General features: G+C 47.5%; 2 protein-coding genes and 1 pseudogene across 5 annotated transcripts; all 3 read left to right on the forward strand.

Annotated features, from left to right (window-relative positions):
- Positions 1-321: 321 nt before the first annotated feature.
- LOC118721324 lies at positions 322-888 on the forward strand (annotated as a pseudogene).
- Positions 889-9822: 8934 nt separating this feature from the next.
- LOC118721325 (60S ribosomal protein L23a-like) lies at positions 9823-10890 on the forward strand. The gene is made up of 2 exons (XM_036442176.1): positions 9823-9883; positions 10418-10890. The coding sequence occupies exons 1-2, from the start codon at positions 9823-9825 to the stop codon at positions 10825-10827; spliced, it is 471 nt and encodes a 156-aa protein (XP_036298069.1). The 3' UTR covers positions 10828-10890.
- Positions 10891-11398: 508 nt separating this feature from the next.
- IL24 (interleukin 24) lies at positions 11399-16787 on the forward strand. Of its 4 annotated transcripts, none has more exons than XM_036442172.1 (6): positions 11593-12012; positions 12919-13117; positions 14224-14286; positions 15105-15263; positions 15648-15722; positions 16579-16787. In XM_036442172.1, exons 1-6 carry the CDS (start codon positions 11936-11938, stop codon positions 16660-16662), a joined length of 657 nt encoding a protein of 218 aa, XP_036298065.1. In that variant the 5' UTR covers positions 11593-11935; the 3' UTR covers positions 16663-16787. The 4 variants fall into 4 exon arrangements, 3 of the variants coding, with proteins under 3 accessions (XP_036298065.1, XP_045439032.1, XP_036298063.1); XM_045583076.1 differs by lacking the exon at positions 16579-16787 and adding an exon at positions 16219-16461 and having other exon boundaries at positions 15105-15258; positions 15644-15722; XM_036442170.1 differs by having other exon boundaries at positions 11595-12012; positions 15105-15258; positions 15644-15722.
- The last annotated feature ends 504 nt before the right edge of the window (positions 16788-17291 follow it).

The following is a 17291-nucleotide window of genomic DNA, read 5'->3' on the forward strand; positions in this document are numbered from 1 at the left end:
ATTTATTTATTTATTTATTTATTTTAATATATTTTATTTATTTTTTTACAGAGAGGAAGGGAGAGAGATAAGAAAGTCAGAAACATCGATCAGCTGCCTCCTGCAGACCCCCTTCTGGGGAGGTGCCCGCAACCAAAGTACATGCCCTTGACAGGAATTGAACCTGGGATCTTTTAGTCCGCAGGCTGACTGAGCCAAACCAGTCTTAGCCTATCAAAGTGATTTAGAGCGGCTTGTAAAGATACACGCAGACTTCCTGTAATGAAGTCATGGTAATTGGCTTTGTTAGAGTAGACACTTCCGTTTGTGGGCGGTGCGGACACGGGAAGGACGCCATGAAGGCCTGGGGAACACTTTGAGAGAACAAAGTGGTGGGGGGCTGCTTGCCCACCCCCAAGTGCCACACACCACCCCTCTACCGCATATTTGCACCTAACCATGTAGTTGCAAGTCCCGCTTCTGGGACTTTGTGTCTCAACTAAGGAAGATGAAGAAGTCTTCGGGGGAAATAGTCTTCTGTGGGCAGGTGTTTGAAGAATTCCCCCTTTTGGGTAAAGAACTTGGAAATCTGGCTGCACTACGACTCCCGCAGAGGCACCCACAACATGTACCGGGAGTATTGGGACCTGACCACCACCCAGTGCTACCGAGATGTGGGGGCCTGGCACTGTGTCCCCGCCCACTCCATCCAGACCATGAAGGTGGAGGAGATTGCAGCCAGCAAGTGCCGCTGACCAGCAGTCAAGGAGTTCCACGACTCCAAGATCAAGTTCCCGTTGCCTCACCAGGTCCTTCGTCGCCAGCACAATCCGTCGCCGGCTTCACCACCAAGAGGCCCAACACCTTCTTTTAGATGCAGGGTTGGTCTGCCCAAATAAACTCGTTGGGGGAAAAAAAGATACATGCAATACAACAAGATGTAAGGAACTAGGGGAAACCCTTGGAACACAGACAATGCCATGAAGTTGAACTAAGATTGTTTCACAAAGGACAGGTGATAAGGTTCTGAATCACAAGTTGTTAGAAGGATTAATATTTGGCTCTGAGCTTTTTGGAGTCTGGAACAAAGAGGATAACTACGGAATTCACTGAGCATGTCATCTAGGTAGTCTCACTCTGACTTTACAGACCTGTGTGGTAGGTCTGTCTTTCCTTCCAATGATAGAGTCAAGTGATTTTTCCGCAGCTGCTGGGGAGCTGGTGAAGGTGCAGAAGCATTTTCCACTTCACTGGTTTGCATGAAGGATTTTTTTCCCCTTTAATTGATTTCAGGGAGGAAAGGAGAGGGAGAGAGAGATAGAAACATCAATGATGTGAGAGAATATTTGATAGGCTGCTTTCTGCATACCTCCTACTGGGGATCGAGCCTGCAACCTGAGCATGTGCCCTGACTGGGAATCGAACCGTGACCTCCTGGTTCATAGGCCGACGCCCAACTGCTGAGCCACAACGACTGGGCTGAAGGAAGCTTTTAAACAAAAGTTTTCACTGAGAAGACGTCAAGAGAAGTTGGGGAAGAAAATCAGAAAATACGAAAAAACACCCATACCTGTTTGAAGATATTGGAGAGATAACAAGACAAACATAATTACAGGACCGAGATATGGGAGGTGGAATCCAGAGAAGTGAGCCCAGCATGGGGGACAGCTTTTCCCTGAAGGAAGTTATCTAAATTCAGAGAAAAGTTGATAAAAGGTTGGGCATTTGAGAAGATGTGCAGAACTTTCCACAGATGTACAGGATCAGGGCAACAACAATCAGTGTTCAGAGCCTGCTGAAGGGGGCGCTAGTAACCTCCCAGACAAGCTTCTGATTGAGATCTCAAAGTGCTACACCCTGGCAGTCATGGTCATCTCTGAATATACCGGCCCCAGTTGTGTGCCCGATCCCCAGTTGGGGGCGTGCAGGAGGTAGCCGATTAATGATTCTCATCACTGATGTTTCGCTCCCTCTCCCCCTCTCCATTCCTCTCTGAAATCAATAAAAACATACTTTAAAAAATTGTGGAAGTACTTTGTAAAGTACTACACAACACTCTGGCTTTTGAACTTAGAGCTGAGAGCTACCCCTAAGCCTTCAACCCTCATGACATATGGATTCTGGTCTCATGCTACCGGAAACTGCCCCAAACCAGTCACTATTGGAGGCACTTGGACACCCTGGGGCCAAGAATTGCTCTGAGTGTAAACCTGGAAAGATATTTCACTGAACTCTGTAATCCTTTGGGACCAAGCACCCTATAAAGTGAGAATATATGACTTTGGAACATCTTTAGGCTGCAGCAAGTTGGCACCAAGACCTGGTGAGGAGAGTCCCATTCTCACCATCACTGGGCAGCTGTTGGACCTTGCAGCAGCTGGCGAGCCAGCCCTGAGGGATAAGGTTGGCTCACAAACACACCTATGGAGGCACTCTGTTGGGAATTCTCAAAACACCCAAGGGAGTGAACTCTTCAATAGCTGCTCTATTTACATGAGCAGATGGGGCTTCAGAATTTTGAGATTTATTTATTTATTTATTGTTTACAGAGAGGAAGGGAGAGGAATAGAGAGTCAGAAACATTGATGAGAGAGAAACATCCATCAGTTGCCTTCTGCACACCTCCCCCTGGGGATGTGCCCTCAACCAACGTACATGCCCTTGACTGGCATTGAACCCCGGACCATCGAGTCCACAGCAGGCCGACACTCTATCCACTGAGCCAAACCAGTTTTGGCAAGAATTTTGAGATTTTTAATTTGTAATTACAGCCTACTGCAACCTGGACATTGAGGCCATACTATTCCATATTATTATTATTATTTGATTTTGGGAAAGCAGAATTTACCAGGATTAAGCAATTCGATCTACTTTCTTATGGGACCATCTCTCTGGCCTGGGAAAAAGGCTGGTGATTTTCCCAGGAATTAAACACTCCACAACAAGAAATGCCTTCTCTTTAGCTTCATGAGCAACATCCAAGAGGATACTTTTTGGAAGCTAAAGGCAGAGTCTATGAGGAGAGCCCTGCCCACTGTGGCTGGAAGCACCATCTACTCTTCATCAGTCCTTTGACTTTTGAAGATTCCCTGGATTTGATCATTTACTTGTGGGCAAAACCTGGAGATGAGGAGAGAAGAAGAAGAAGAAGAAGAAAAAAAAAGGGTTAGGTGGTTAGGTAATTCTTATCAGATCAAAATCTCTAGTTTCTCAAGCTCAGACATATCAGGCCTTAGCCTGACCTTCTTTGCCAGTTTTAAGATCCATATTAAGTAAGTATGTGTGGTGGAGTATGTGTGTGTGTGTGTGTGTGGTTGTTGGCTTATTCAAAACATTTTATTGGCATCTGCTAGGAGAAGGGTCCTTCCCATTTCCCCTTCCAAGAGCACAGACTCTCTCTGGTAGGTTGGGTGTCAGACTCCCATCCATCCTCCGTCTGGAGCTGTTGTCCCCATATGTGACTCCCGAGTGACTGTGCTCCAGTTGCTGGATCTCAAAGTGGTCGGCCTCATGCCATAACCTGACCTCATCCTGCTGAATTCATTATTATTCATTATTTACATTGTGTTCAAGGAGAAAGCAGTGCTTTCCATCAAAGAAGGATTCTGGGAATCTGTGATTACAACGAGTTGCCTAAATAGCATATTGAATCACAGTTTTGCCTATAGCACTGTCTGAATTCATTATCTGAGGTTGGAAAGGGATTTTAAAGGGCTTTAAATCCCTCTCCCCACAACATTCCTTACGTATTAGTCAGGTTGGACTAAGTTATGCTTCAGTAACAAACAATATCTCGATCTCTTTCAGTGGCTGATTATAAGAGAAGTTATTTCTCACTTATTTTACTTGTCCAGTACATGTTAGCATGGGGGCTCTGCTCATCTTGGTTACTCAGAAACCCAGATTGATGGAAATCATTCCACCTATGATGTTGCCATCTCAACACCAACAGGCTATGACAGCATGGCTTAAATCCTTCCACCTGCAATGATACATGTTTCTTCCACTTAGATTTAACTGGTTAGAAAGTTAGATTTAACTTACTAAGAGAGACAGAACAGATCAAAATCTGCTACTGAATCAAAATCACTGATGCAAGATTGATTCTGTAAGGAGGAGGAGGAGGAGGAGGAAGAGGAGAAGAAGAAGAAGAAGAAGAAGAAGAAGAAGAAGAAGAAGAAGAAGAAAAGAGAAGAAGAGAAAGGAAGAGAGAGGAGGGAAGAGAGAAGGGGTGGGGTAGAGAAGGCTGGCAAGGAAAGAGATAAGATTTAGTGCCATACTTTAGCTGGTGTGGCTCAATTGATTGTAATAGGTAAATTGTGCCCTTCTAGGAGTCTAGTAATGTCCTAGAACATAAAAGTAATTCATTCACATATTGGGTCAGAGTGAAATCTCTAGAAAATTTAATATTATTTAAATCAGCTTTTAGTATCTAAGAGAAATAGGTGGGATTCTGTATATCAGTGTAGACTTGTGATCTCAGGTAAAAGCAAAGAGGTATTTTTTTTTCAGAAATGCTGAAAAAGGCATTACACAAATCTATTACTGACAAATATTGGCAGTTCACAGGAATAGCAAATAATTAGTTATGTAAATTTTGAATAACAGGGTGTTTGAGCAGATTTATAGCTATGAGATTGTGTACAAATCTTCCATCCTTTCCTATTGAGTTTCTTTACTGAAAGGAGAGGAGAATTACAGGAGCTAATACATGGAATTATAAGCCCCTTTAAAAAGTGATCTTGTGTATTGGCTTAATTTCAGCTCATGCATAAAGTTATATTGGCGACTTGAAAAGGCCTGAAGTTGCATTGGAATGTCCTCTAACAAATATTAAGTTCCTCTTGTGGAGAGATATTTGTTCAAAAATCAATATTTTCCCAATTTGGTCAGTATCTTATTTGTTTACTTCTAAATACATTTCGCTTTTTTGGAAAAAGGATATGTAAACTTCATTAAGTTTAAGAAAATCTTGCCCTATCAAGTGAATTGGGGCATATTTGATTAGCAAAAATATATATTGCCCCATAACATCCCCTAGTTGGAAGGGAACAGATTCTGATTTAAAAAAACAGACATTGGTTGATTAGCTAATCCCTACCATTTGTACAGAAGCTTCCCTTGGGGGCAATTTAGTTGGGTGTGACTGTCCCCAGATGAGTCACATAATTAATTACTTGGGTTGGAATTCCCTGTGGGGCTCCTGCATGTCCTGAGGCATGCCTCCTGACACCTCCACAAAGATTCTTAGTCACCTAAGAGACTCAGGCTGGAGGATGGCCCCCTTATCTTCAGAGACAAGTGATCTCAGGCTCTCATTTATCCAGCAAAAGGTTTTTGTTCAAATTATCAGAAAGCGATTCCAATTGAAAAGCCAAAGTTAAAAACCAGGCACCCATTTTCCTCTAGTCAGGCCTTCACTTGGGTTCTGTCAACCCTTAACCTTTAGTTCCACCTTGAGGATTAAAAGTAAAAACAAAGAACAGCTCAAATAAAATCAGGATCTCATACCTTAAATCAGGAAAATGAATATTAAGAAAGGAATTTTATGTATAAATGTCGGAATCTAATTATGGGAATGTGCTTACCCCTACTGGTTCCAGGGGTGGGGATTATCTAGCTGTATAAAGCCTATGAAATCATTTGGTCTAGCCCTGCCAAGGCATTAGGGATGAGCTAATTAAATGTTGATCAAATATAGTAGGCTAATTTTTAAAAATATATATATTTTTTATTTTTTACAGAGAGGAAGAGAGAGTGATAGAGAGTTAGAAAATCGATGAGAGAGAATCATCAATCAGCTGCCTCTACATACCCCCTACTGGGGGTGTGCCCATGACCAAAGTACATGCCCTTGACCCGAATTGAACCTGGGACCCTTCAGTCTGCAGGCTGACACTCTATCTACTGAGCCAAACCGGTTTCGGCAACAGGCTAATTTTTAAGTTGATAATTTTGTATGGTCTGCAAATGATGTTATAAATATCCAAACAGTCTTTGGCAGAAAAAAGCTTCCCACCCTGCCTAATCCAACAAGAACTACTAAGGATATTAATTCAGATAGAAGCTGAAATGGCTCTGAAAACATGGTCCTCTATAACCATTGCTGAGGCATAGGAAATTTTCTTATAAAATTCTCACCTTAAAAGCTCCTCCAACCTCCTCAAACCCTGGCCAGTGTGGCTCAGTTGGTTGGGCTCAATCCCTGGTAGAAGGCATGCAGGAGGCAGCCGATAGATGTTGCCCTCCCACATCAATGTTCTTCTGTCTATATCCCTCATCCTTCCCTTCTCTCTTTCTAAAGAAAAACATTAAACTATTCTCTAAAAAACAAACAAACAAATAAAATAGTACCCCCCCCCAAACACACACACACACACACACACACACACACACAACCCACACACAAAACTCACCCAACTTCACCTGATGCAAAACAAGGAGCCAATGGAACACAATGGCCCCTGCTAGTACCTAGCCCAGGTCTGGGTCTGCAAGGTGGTCCAAGTAAATGTCAATCTGTAAGAAATGTCCAAATCTGTAAGAATTTTATGAGTTTACTAGAGCCCTGGTGCATGGATTCTTGCACCAGTGGGGTTCTTCAGCCTGGCTTGCAGATATCCCTCAAGGGGTTCTGGATTGCAAGAGGGCACAGGCCAGGCTGAGGGACCTCATCGGTGCATGATCAGGGCCAGGGAGAGACAAAAAGAGGGCTCCAGGTATGTCTGGACCCTTTTGCCAGTCCTGACTGGCCGGACCCCAGCAGCAAGCTAACCTACTGGTTGGAGCATCTGCCCCCTGGTGGTCAGTGCACATCATAGCTACCAGGTGATTGGTCAAACAGGGCCTAAGCCTTAGGCTTTTATTATATAGGATTTTATTATGTAGGATTTTATCTAATTTCTGGGAAGCAAATCTCAAAGGATTAAGGAAATGCATCCCCAAATGGTGGTTTTACCATGTATCTTATACATCAGAGTCAAAGGAGAAGATGTAAAAGGGTTCCATGAAGTCCACTGGCAATGGTAGATTATGGAGGCAGGAAAAAAGCAGAGTGGGGAAACCTCTGGGATTGAATAAAAAATAGAAGCAATAGACATATGCTTCTTTACATAGAGGGGTACACAGGATAGTAAACAGTTAACAGCATGGTGATTGTGCTATGAAGGGTCTGGAAAGAAAGGAATTACTTGATATTTGAAAGGTATGTTGCCAGGTATGTTATCTCAGATGCAAAAAGACAACTGACAGGCTCAGTTAAGGTGAAGACTGACCTTCATTAGGGAAAAATGCCTCCCTACGACACGACTACCTTCCTCGAACTGCTTTTAGTTAGAAAGCTTTTATTTCAGACCATCCTATGTGGTTACTTTAGGTCTCTGAGTTTGTACGGCCACCACACAGGCCTCACCTGAGCTTGTCATGTGTCTAAGTGGCCCTTTTTATGTCCACAGGTGTTAGTCAGCAAATGAGGGTCCTGTAAGAAGTAAGGGTAGCCCCATGAAATGCTGGCCCGGAACAAAAGTTCTAAGAAGAGTTCCAAATGCTGGTGTGATTACTCAAGTTTCGGAGAGGATTGTCATAGCAGGAAACAATGAAGACATTTCATTTTCAAGACCAGCCGATCTTTACCTCATTCAGTCCACTTCCCTTAAACGTCTGCCCTACAATCTCCTGTCCTTATGCTAAGTGAAAGAGCACTACACGTCCTGGATTTAGAAAGACCTCCTCAACCCCTCAAGATGAAGAAACCCGTGCAGTTGGCAGGCTGGAAAGAGAGCGCTCTACTAGGGACCAAACCCAGGCATATGCCCTGACTGGGAATCCAACTGTGACCTCCTGGCTCACAGGAGCTACCCTGGCTGGGCTGACTTTGTCTTCTTTTCAGTCTTATCAATGCTCTAGGCATCTTCTTCCCATAGTGGTTAGGGATTTTTAGTAATGCCCTCAACCCTGAAGGGGGGAAGAGAAGGGGGTGTGATGTGGAGCTCCACCTACAACTAGAGGGCAATGCTCAGGTCCTCCCAGAGCAAAGCAAAGGACTCCAGCTTGGTCCTTGCAGAGGCAGCAGGAGCAGGACAGGCTGCTGGCTGGGGACTCAGATCTCCATGTGTGATGGAGGGAAGGGTGTTAGTGCCGGAGAGGCTGGGCAGAGTCTGCCCTTTGGAGAGATGGGGAAGGGCTGCTCTCCCAGTGTCTGCCTTCTGCACTGACCTGGAGAAGTTATCCTGCCCCTCACAGCACACCCTACTCCTGGACCGAGGTTTAAGGATGTGCAAGAAGGTGATTTAGAGCAGCCTCCCCCTACAAAGGGGCAGAGAGTAGATATTTTAGGCTTTGTGGGCTGCAGTCTCAGTTACAACTACTCATCTGTGTCATTAAAGTGCAAAAGCAGCATACCAGTGGGCAAGTGAACAAATGGGCATAAACCTTATTTATGACCACTGAAATTGGAACCCGACAGACTTTCCACATGTCACAGAATATCATTCTTTTGATTAAAAAAAAAAAGTATCTAGAAGTCTGAAAACCAGCACTCGCCAGTGTTCTCAGTGATTAGAGCATCAGGCCCACACACCGAAGGATCTTGGGTTCAATTCGAGGTCAAGGGCAGGTACCTGGGTTGCAGGTTTGATCCCTGCCCATTGAGATGCATGCAGAAGGCAACCAATTGATGTGTCTTTCTCATGTCGATGTTTTTCTCTCTCTCTCTCCTCCTCCTCCCTTCTCCTCCCTTCCACTCTCTCTAAAACTCAATGGAAAAAATATCATTGGGTGAAGATTAACAAACCAACCAACCAACCAACCAACAAGCAAGCAAACAAAATGTATAAACCATCCTTATATCACAAAGCTAAGCCATTCTTAGCTTGAACTTGGCCTGGAATATGCCACTCCCTGATTCAGTGTTTAGTGTTTTCCCAATTGTGTCCAATGGGCATGGTCAAACGCTTGGGAAATGCTGGGTTAAACAAAGCTAAACAAACGGCCTGCCCCTACCCTCATGGGACTTCTCCCAGTCAGTATTCTCAGGGGCTGTACACGTTTCCCAGGGGGGCTGGCACAGGCCAGGCCCCTCTGATTTACTGACAATGAATCTCTTGCTTTGTGGAGTGTCTTGTAGACAAGCTTGTCTCAGGACTAGATTGTGTGCAATGTGCTCTGGGAACCCTCTGCTGTCTCCCCTCATTTTGTACACGGGGAAGCTGAGGCCTGCGTCCTTGCCAGCTGGACATACTGATAGATTAAATAGAGAAGGTAGACCGGAGACTGGGATGGCAGGACACACACACAGGCTTTATTGGAGGGAAGGGTAGCCTTGCTGGCCGCTTCCACTGAGAGGGGCAGAAGAGAGTGAGGGAGGGGCGTACAAGCATCTTTAAGGATAGGGGGTGGGGCTTAGGGTACTCAGCACACGCTGATTGGTGATTAGGGACCTAGGGTCTTAGGAATGGGGGCTTTAGGGTATTTGGCAGATGCTGATTGGTGGTTCAGAGCTCAGGAATGTCTGGCTGCAGGTGGGGTTTATGTCTGTTCATAAACGGGAGGAAGGGAGGATCTATCACATACAATCAAGTGAGTGCACTCATGTTCCTGGCATGCCACTGCCGTATCCCTGGTACAGTCAGGCCCATGACTGCCTGGTGCTGCTGACACGCCACTTTGCCTCCTCTGGGTGAGACTCGGCAGAGCAGCACGGTCTGAGGCCAGCACTGAGGACACAGGTCCTCAGGTTCAGACCCAGCCATGCATACACCCAACATACCTTGGTTAAGTGTCATCCTGGTTGCATGTCAAGAAACACTCCTAAAATTCCTGCCCCCCCCTTTTTTTTTCTTGAAGATGGAGCTGAAAGCGAAGAAGGAAGCCCCTGCCCCTCCCAAAGCCAAAGCCGAAGCGAAAGCTTTTGTTGGGGCAACCCGCGAATGACGACCACCAGTCAGCCACATTGGAATTCAGGAAGCCTTTATTACGAACTCGAATCGGGGCTCCTGTCTCAACTGACATAGCAGCGAGCAACGAGAGCCCTGACCCACTCTAAGCACGCTACTTTCATCCCCGTCTTAGGGATGCCTGGCAGATTATGACTGGCTAAAAGTTTTAACAAAGAAATGCAGTTATAAGTTATAGAAAAATTCCACTAGTACAGTAACATTTAAAGTTTGTACAACACCTGGGGTGGGGGTTTATTTTCAGCTTAAGCAGTCTCTGTTTCACCTGGTTTGGTCTGTTTGTCCTGCCCTGTGGCTACTGGAAACAGGACATGCCTGCCTGGGGGTTGAGCCTTGCAGCAGAACTATTTTATGACTAAAAGTTATGCTACATTCTTTGTTGTGGGTCTGGTTGCTCGTTCCTTCCTTGGCCTGGAGTCCTGCCTCGACAGGGTGTTGCTAGTCATCTGGAGCTCTGCCTCCACCGGGTCTTGCCGGCCACAACACTTTGAAGGCAAAGAAAGCAGTGTTGAAAGGCATCCACAGCCACACAAAAAAAAAGATTGGCATGTCACCCACCTTCCGACCGCCAAAGACACTAAGACTCAGGAGGTCTCCTAAATATCCTCGGAAGAGCGCACCCAGGAGAAACAAGCTTGAGCACTATGCCATCTTCCAGTTCCCCCTGACTACCGAGTCAGCCATGAAGAAGACAGAAGACAATTATACACTGGTGTTCATTGTGGATGTCAAGGCCAACAAGCACCAGATCCAACAGGCTGTGAAGAAGCCCTATGACATTGATGTGGCCAGGGTCAACACCCTGATCAGGCCTGTTGGTGAGAAGAAGGCATATGTTCAACTGGCTCCTGACGATGATGCTTTGGATGTTGCCAACAAAATTGGAATCATCTAAACTGAGTCCAGCTGTCTAATTCTAAATACAAAAATTTTACACTGTAAAAAAAAAAAAAAAAAATTCCTGTCCCTGATCCATTAAAGAAGTTCTTATAGGCTATCCTTAACCTCTTGGCTACTGTCCCATCATTAAAAGGCATAACTATTGAATGGTTTGGGCAGCAAGGACACCGGTGTACTCTACACAGCAATAATGCACTCACACGTGTATAGAATTTACAAAGCACCTCTGTGTCATTTGCTCTTTACACCGGCCTTTGGGGGAAGGAGGACAGTCCCCCCCGCCTTTTTTTTTTCTTTTTCTTTTTTCGAATGTTATGGATACCAAAGCTGAGGCTCAGGGTCCCTAGGAGACTTGCCCCTGGTCACACAGACAGGGGCAAAGCCAGAACTCAGACCCAGACCCAGGTCTCATCTCACCTCAGCGGCGACTTTCTCCTTGCCCTATTGTCTCAGAGTGAAGGGTGACTAGGCAATGAAGTAATTCTCTAGGAAAGCATGACCAGTTTCCCTTTCTCCACCCCCCTCTTCTCCCTCCTCCCCCCGCCCCAGCCCCCATATATATGAATCTTCACAAAGCTGGCCTGCACACCTTGCTTTACTTTTGAAACGACTTCCACAGCCCAGACAGGAACCTTCCACCCACAGTGACATCCTGACTGGTGAGTGGTGAGGGTGCCTCCCAACTTCCCCCCTCGGTAGCAGGAGCCAGACACCTCCAAACAGCAAACCTCAAGCATCTGACTCCAGCCCCGAGGTGAGGGGTGCGGGAATTCCTGAGTGCTTGGCTTTGAGCATCAGACTGCTGCCTCCCTGGGAATGGGGGTTGGGATGGCAGTGCCAACTCCTTCGGTGACTATGGAAGGATAAGATCTAACTGTGGATGAGGTGCCGCCTCTTCTGACTTAACACCAAGACGAATTTGGGGCAGATGGGAGGAAGAGCAGGAGGAGTATGAGGCCCAGAGATGAATTTTCCAGAGGGTTTGAAGCCTGTGGAGTTTGAGAGAACAGAATGGGAAGACCCTACCTAGAGCGATGCTAAGGCTCAGACTTGCATGACGGAGGATACTGGGTGCTGGTCTTGGGTCCCACTTCCCTGCCCATATGCTGGAGTCATTCCAGAGACAGGCCTTCCCCCATCTTCCTGCCCAGCCTTGGGGTAGAAGACTGAGTTTCTTCAGGTGGGAGACCGTTGTCTGGAATATGAAAGGTTCTTCAATGGTTGTGGGATGGAGAGAGGGAGGAAGGAAGGAGGGGAGAAAGGAAGAAAGGAGAAAGGGAGGGAGGAAAGGAAGAAGAGCAACTAGCAAAGAAGGGAGGGAGAAGGAATGCTCTGGGCACAATTATGATAAATGGATAATGATTCACCTTTCTCTAGCTTGGGCCTCTTCATAGTCATTTTAAATTGGCACTCTAGTGAAAGTTTTCAAGGTGATTCATCCAGAAATGCGATTCCTACCTCGTGTTCAGTTACCTAAAAAGCCAATTCTTAGGGTCAAAAGTGAGTCGTCAGTTGAGGTGGCAGAGTGAGAGTGTGCCAGGATGAGGAGGCCCCTCGTGATGAGGAGTCAGAGGTGGGCTGGAGTGAGAAAAAGACCTGCCCAGGTGTGCCTGGTGCCTGAAGGGCAGAACTCAGACAAGTGAAACACGCAGTTAAGCTCTACCCTTGAGTTGGGGCTCCCTGTATGTGTTCTTTGGCACATTGTAAACATCACCTCCTCCCTCCTCCCCCTACCCATTTCTTCACTCTTCCTGGTCACATTCTGACTAGCAGGTTGTTGGCTAGAGAGCAGTGTATCGAGGAAGGAAGGAGGTGCCCAGAGTGTGTGATGTGGATGGGCATGAGAGGGTGAGCAGATAGTGAGATAGTGAGACCAGCGGGTGTGAGATGTGGGGGCAGAAAGACCCTCACCTCACCTCAGGGCACTCATGTTTGCAATGTTCTAACTCGAACAATCCACTGTAGTCTCAGGTTTCCTATCTGTGTGTCAGGTTGGCGAGGCAGAGCCGAGGAGCGTTATTGCTGAGTATACCGGTCCTGGGCCAGAGGGCCGGCCTCAGCTGCCTGTCTCCCTTTCTCCCGGCAGCATCCTCCTGGTCCTTCCTCCACAGCAGATGGGCTCTCCAATGCAGAAGGCTGCCCTCCCCTGCCTGAGTCTCATCCTGCTTATCTGGAGCCAGGGTCCCGGGGTCCAAGGCCAACAATTCCAATTTGGGCCCTGCCGCGTGGAGGGGGTCGCTTTCCAGGAACTGTGGCAGGCCTTCCGGGCCATGAAGGACATTGTGGTGAGTGAAGTGTCCTTCTGGACCCAGCTGCTGGGGTTACTGTGTGGGGAGGCTAAGAGTTTATGATATGGAGCCCTTTGTACCTAATCATTTCCCTGGGATAACATTGTGAAGTTAGAAATATCTCAAGCCCACGTTTCCTCTTGTACATGAGGAAACTGAGGCTCAGAAAGACATGGTCAGTCCATAAGGAAATAAACACAGCCACGAGGAATAAAGAGCAGGGCCTATTCATCCAGGCTTCATCTGCAACCCAGGGGGACAGGAGGCTCCAGCAATGGGAAGTCACAGGAAGTCCTTTGAGTCTTGCCTTCCGGAGTTTTCACCTACTGCTTAGCAGGATCCTGCTAGTCTGTTACCACCTACTTACACCTTGGCTAAAGGTAGAAAGAATGGTTAATGCTGAGTGAGGAGGCTGCTGGTGAAATGTGACCGGGTTTCTCCTGGGCCTGCAAGTACCCTATTATGTGCCTCACAAATGCACTCAACTCCTTAAAGGACAATCCAGAGGCTGGGCTGAAAGTGGGAGCTCAATGAGGCAGCCTGGGAGGGGAGAGACAGGACACTTATGAATGATCGTGACCTTGAACCCAGCCCATAAAGTACCCCCACCCCCATCAGTTTCCTTATTTGCACAATGAGGATGTGGGACAAAGGTGCTCAATAGCTCCTTCCTCTCGATGATTCTTTGAATCTAAATCTAAGAATTGAAATGAATGAATGTCTGGGCTGCAGGGAAAGCCCCATGGGTGAGAAAAGCAGGATTTCCCCACGCTCTTGGAAAAGGGAGGTGAAATCTTGCCCTCAGGGATTCTTAAACCAAATAGGGTTATTTCCTCTTGTCTCAAAGGAATCAAACGGGTTTCTAACCAAGGCTCTAAGAACTCCTGGGATTGCATCTGCCCTTGGGGGCCAGGTTTAGTGATTGTGACTGAAACCTTTATGTCCGCCCCAGGAGGCCAGCTCAGGCCTTCCTGGGCACCCCCCTGGCCTCTGAGACCTCACAGGCTGGAGAGATTTAGGGGCCTGGGGAGGCAGCATGCATTTGTACTGTTGGTTTCTATACCACCTCCCAACTGAGACATCTTTTCTTCCTGTTCCCAAAGCAAGCTCAGGATAACATCATGAGTGTCCAGCTGCTGCGGAGGGAGGTTCTGCAGAATGTCTCGGTAATCACACCTCCTTGGGGAAGGAGCATGGCTGGTCTTCTGTGGGTGGGGGTGAGGGGTTGTCTGGGGAGGCTGGCTGGGCCTACACAGGACAGAGCTAGACAGTGAGCCAAGGAAGTTAATGCATGGGGGGCTTGCATGTGATGGCATGGGGCGAGGGTGGAGAGGAAGGCTTGTCAACATCGTCTCCACTTGGTCAGAGAGTTGTCATCCATCTTTCTCTTTTGCATTTGCTTGGGTCTCTTCCCAATTCCATCCTTTTTATCTCTCCCATTTCTGTCTTCTCAACACCCATCTAGTCAGCCAGTGAGCACACAGATGCTGCCCCGATCCCTAAGGCACTGAGCTTTGCTCTGTGGCTTTCCAGGGGCCTGAAGTGCAAGTTCAAGGATTCTGTGTGCCCTTCTCATTTCTTCTCCTTCCAGTCCGTTACCCAGCCAATTCACAACCACCACATTTTGGGTGCTTTTCAGGGTGTATCATCCCACATGGCTATTAAGGAGGTCATGGGGGTGGAGGAGAGAAAATATTGAGCAGATAGGGATGGGGGGGAAGGGCTCAGAAATTAGACCCGTGTGTGCTATTGACCAGCTGTGTGACGCTGGGCAAGTCCTGCTCTCTGGGCCTGTGGTTCCTGCCAAAAGCCAAAGGCGCCGCTGTCCACGCTGGCGAAGGCTCCTTCGGTCTCATGTTTAGCGGCATCTCCTGGAAGACCCTGCTTCCTTTGTGCCTACCTTGTGTTGGCGACATGGGGGTTATTCACCCAGGGCAGGGGTGGGCCTAGGCCTCGGCTCCTCCATGACCCCGACCCTCCTCAGGGCGCTGAGAGCTGCTACCTCCTCCGTGCCCTGCTGAACTTCTACCTGAACACCGTGTTCAGAAACTACCACAAGAAGGCAGCTGAACTCCGGATCCTGAGGTCCTTCTCTACTCTGGCCAACAATTTCATTGTCATCCTGTCAAAGCTGCAGCCTGAAGTGAGTAGAACAAAGCTGGGACCAGGCCCCATGGGCAATGGTGTGTTTGGAGGAGACTCCGGTCCCCTTAATTAAGCTGGTCGTGGCTTTTATTACACGACAGGGAGTCGTGAGAAAAGAGCACAGGCCTTGGGCACCAGCAGTTCTGGCTTCAAGTCTAGCACTGCTTCCAACCAGCTGGTTGGCCCTCTGCAAGGAGCTCAAGCTCTCTGGCCTTCAGTTTTTGCATATAAAATGGGATGATCACCCCTACCTGGTAAGGCCGCTGTGGGATCCAGCCTTGGCTCCTTGGGGACACACCCTCTGGCATCACTAGGAAGGAGTGGGCGGGGCTTGCCTCTGCCCCCATCCAACACGTGGAACAACCTTTTCCCTGTTTTCCAGCAGGAAAATGAGATGTCTCCCATCCGCGAGAGTGCACGCAGGCGGTTTCTGCTTTTCCAGAGAGCGTTTAAGCAGGTAATGAAGGCTGGGAGCTCAGGGCTCGCTTGAGCTGTGGCAGTCATTTGCCCCAGAGACCTAAAGCAAATGCAAATGCAATTGCCTCCTCCAGGCTTGCCCCAAAGCCACCTGACTTGGCAGGAGCACAGCCATATTTACAATAATTAGCACTTACTTTGCATAAACACCACCACCAATGACACCCTCTATTTTCCTGCCAGTGTTCAAATGAAAATGCTCTTCTGTTTCCCTAACGGGGTGATTTCACTACTGAACACTTACCCTGGGCAATTAGAGTCAAGAAGGGAGCTGCCTTGTAACCCTCTACATCTCCCTCCATGGCATTTTCCATAATGCTCACCTGGCTTAATTTGTGTGTGTGTGTGTGTGTGTGTGGGGGGGGGGGTTATGGGAAAATATATGACTTTCTCCCAAATTAATCCAACAAAGGAATGCCAAATGTCATCCCCAGCTCCCCACCCCCAACTTGGATGATTTCGATCACCTTTTAAAGGAACAGATACATCCGCCCAAAAATAAATGAAGAGCAATGACACACGAAGGAAAGGGGCCACCCAGGCCTCAGTATGGGCCACCCAGTGGACTCAGCAGGTGGACCAGCCCCACCCACACTGGGATTCTAGGGTTCTTGTTGGCAAGGGCTCCAGATGCTTTTCCCTGGCTGCTGACGCACTGCTACCCATTGTATTCAACCCCAAAGCGGGCAACACACATAGAGGAGGGGCAGGTGATGGGTGGGGAAGTTCCTCAGTGGCCATCCCAAAGGGGACGCCGCCCTGGTATGGAGTTAGCCAGGTCTGGGAGGGGTGCTTGTGGCTCACATGGCCGATCTCCAACTCCTCTTTCCCTTCAGTTGGACATAGAAGCAGCTCTGACCAAAGCCTTTGGAGAAGTGGACATTCTCCTGACCTGGATGCAGCAGTTCTACCAGCTCTGACTTCCCAGACTGGAACGCCCTCCTCGTTCTCCACGTCATTTCGGGAGTGTCCCTCCCTGTGATGTTCTCTGGGCACTTCCCACTCCTACCTGGGGGTCCCATTCTTGGTCCAGGCTTATCCCCAAAGACTTATTTTATTTTATTTTATTAATTTTTTACAGAGAGGAAGAGAGAGGAATAGAGAGTTAGAAACATTGATGAAAGAGAATCATCAACAGCTGCCTCTTGCACATCCCCTACCAGGGATGTGCCCTGGGACCTTTAAGGCCGCAAAACGACGCTCTATCCACTGAGCCAAACCAGTTTCGGCAATACTTCATTCTTTAAGTGGCCACGACCATGGAAGTCTCCCTCGGATGCTGTGAAAAAGCTGCAAAGCAGGCTCCTATATTTATTACAACTCTATTTAATTCCCGTCAGTGTTTTAACTGATGTTATATTTATTTGTGAAATTAAGATCTGGGATGACACCAGAGACGATGCCCCAGTCTTCTCTTTTATCCTTTATGACCCTGGGAACCATGTGGGGCAGAGACGGTGCTCAGTAAAGGCCTGATAAACTGGATATTTTTGCCTGATTTGAATTGTTGGAGAACAATGAGGGATGCTGGGATATACGGTCGAACGTT

The sequence above is a fragment of the Pipistrellus kuhlii genome, unplaced genomic scaffold (assembly GCF_014108245.1).
Source record: "Pipistrellus kuhlii isolate mPipKuh1 unplaced genomic scaffold, mPipKuh1.p scaffold_m20_p_18, whole genome shotgun sequence".
NCBI lineage: Eukaryota > Metazoa > Chordata > Mammalia > Chiroptera > Vespertilionidae > Pipistrellus > Pipistrellus kuhlii.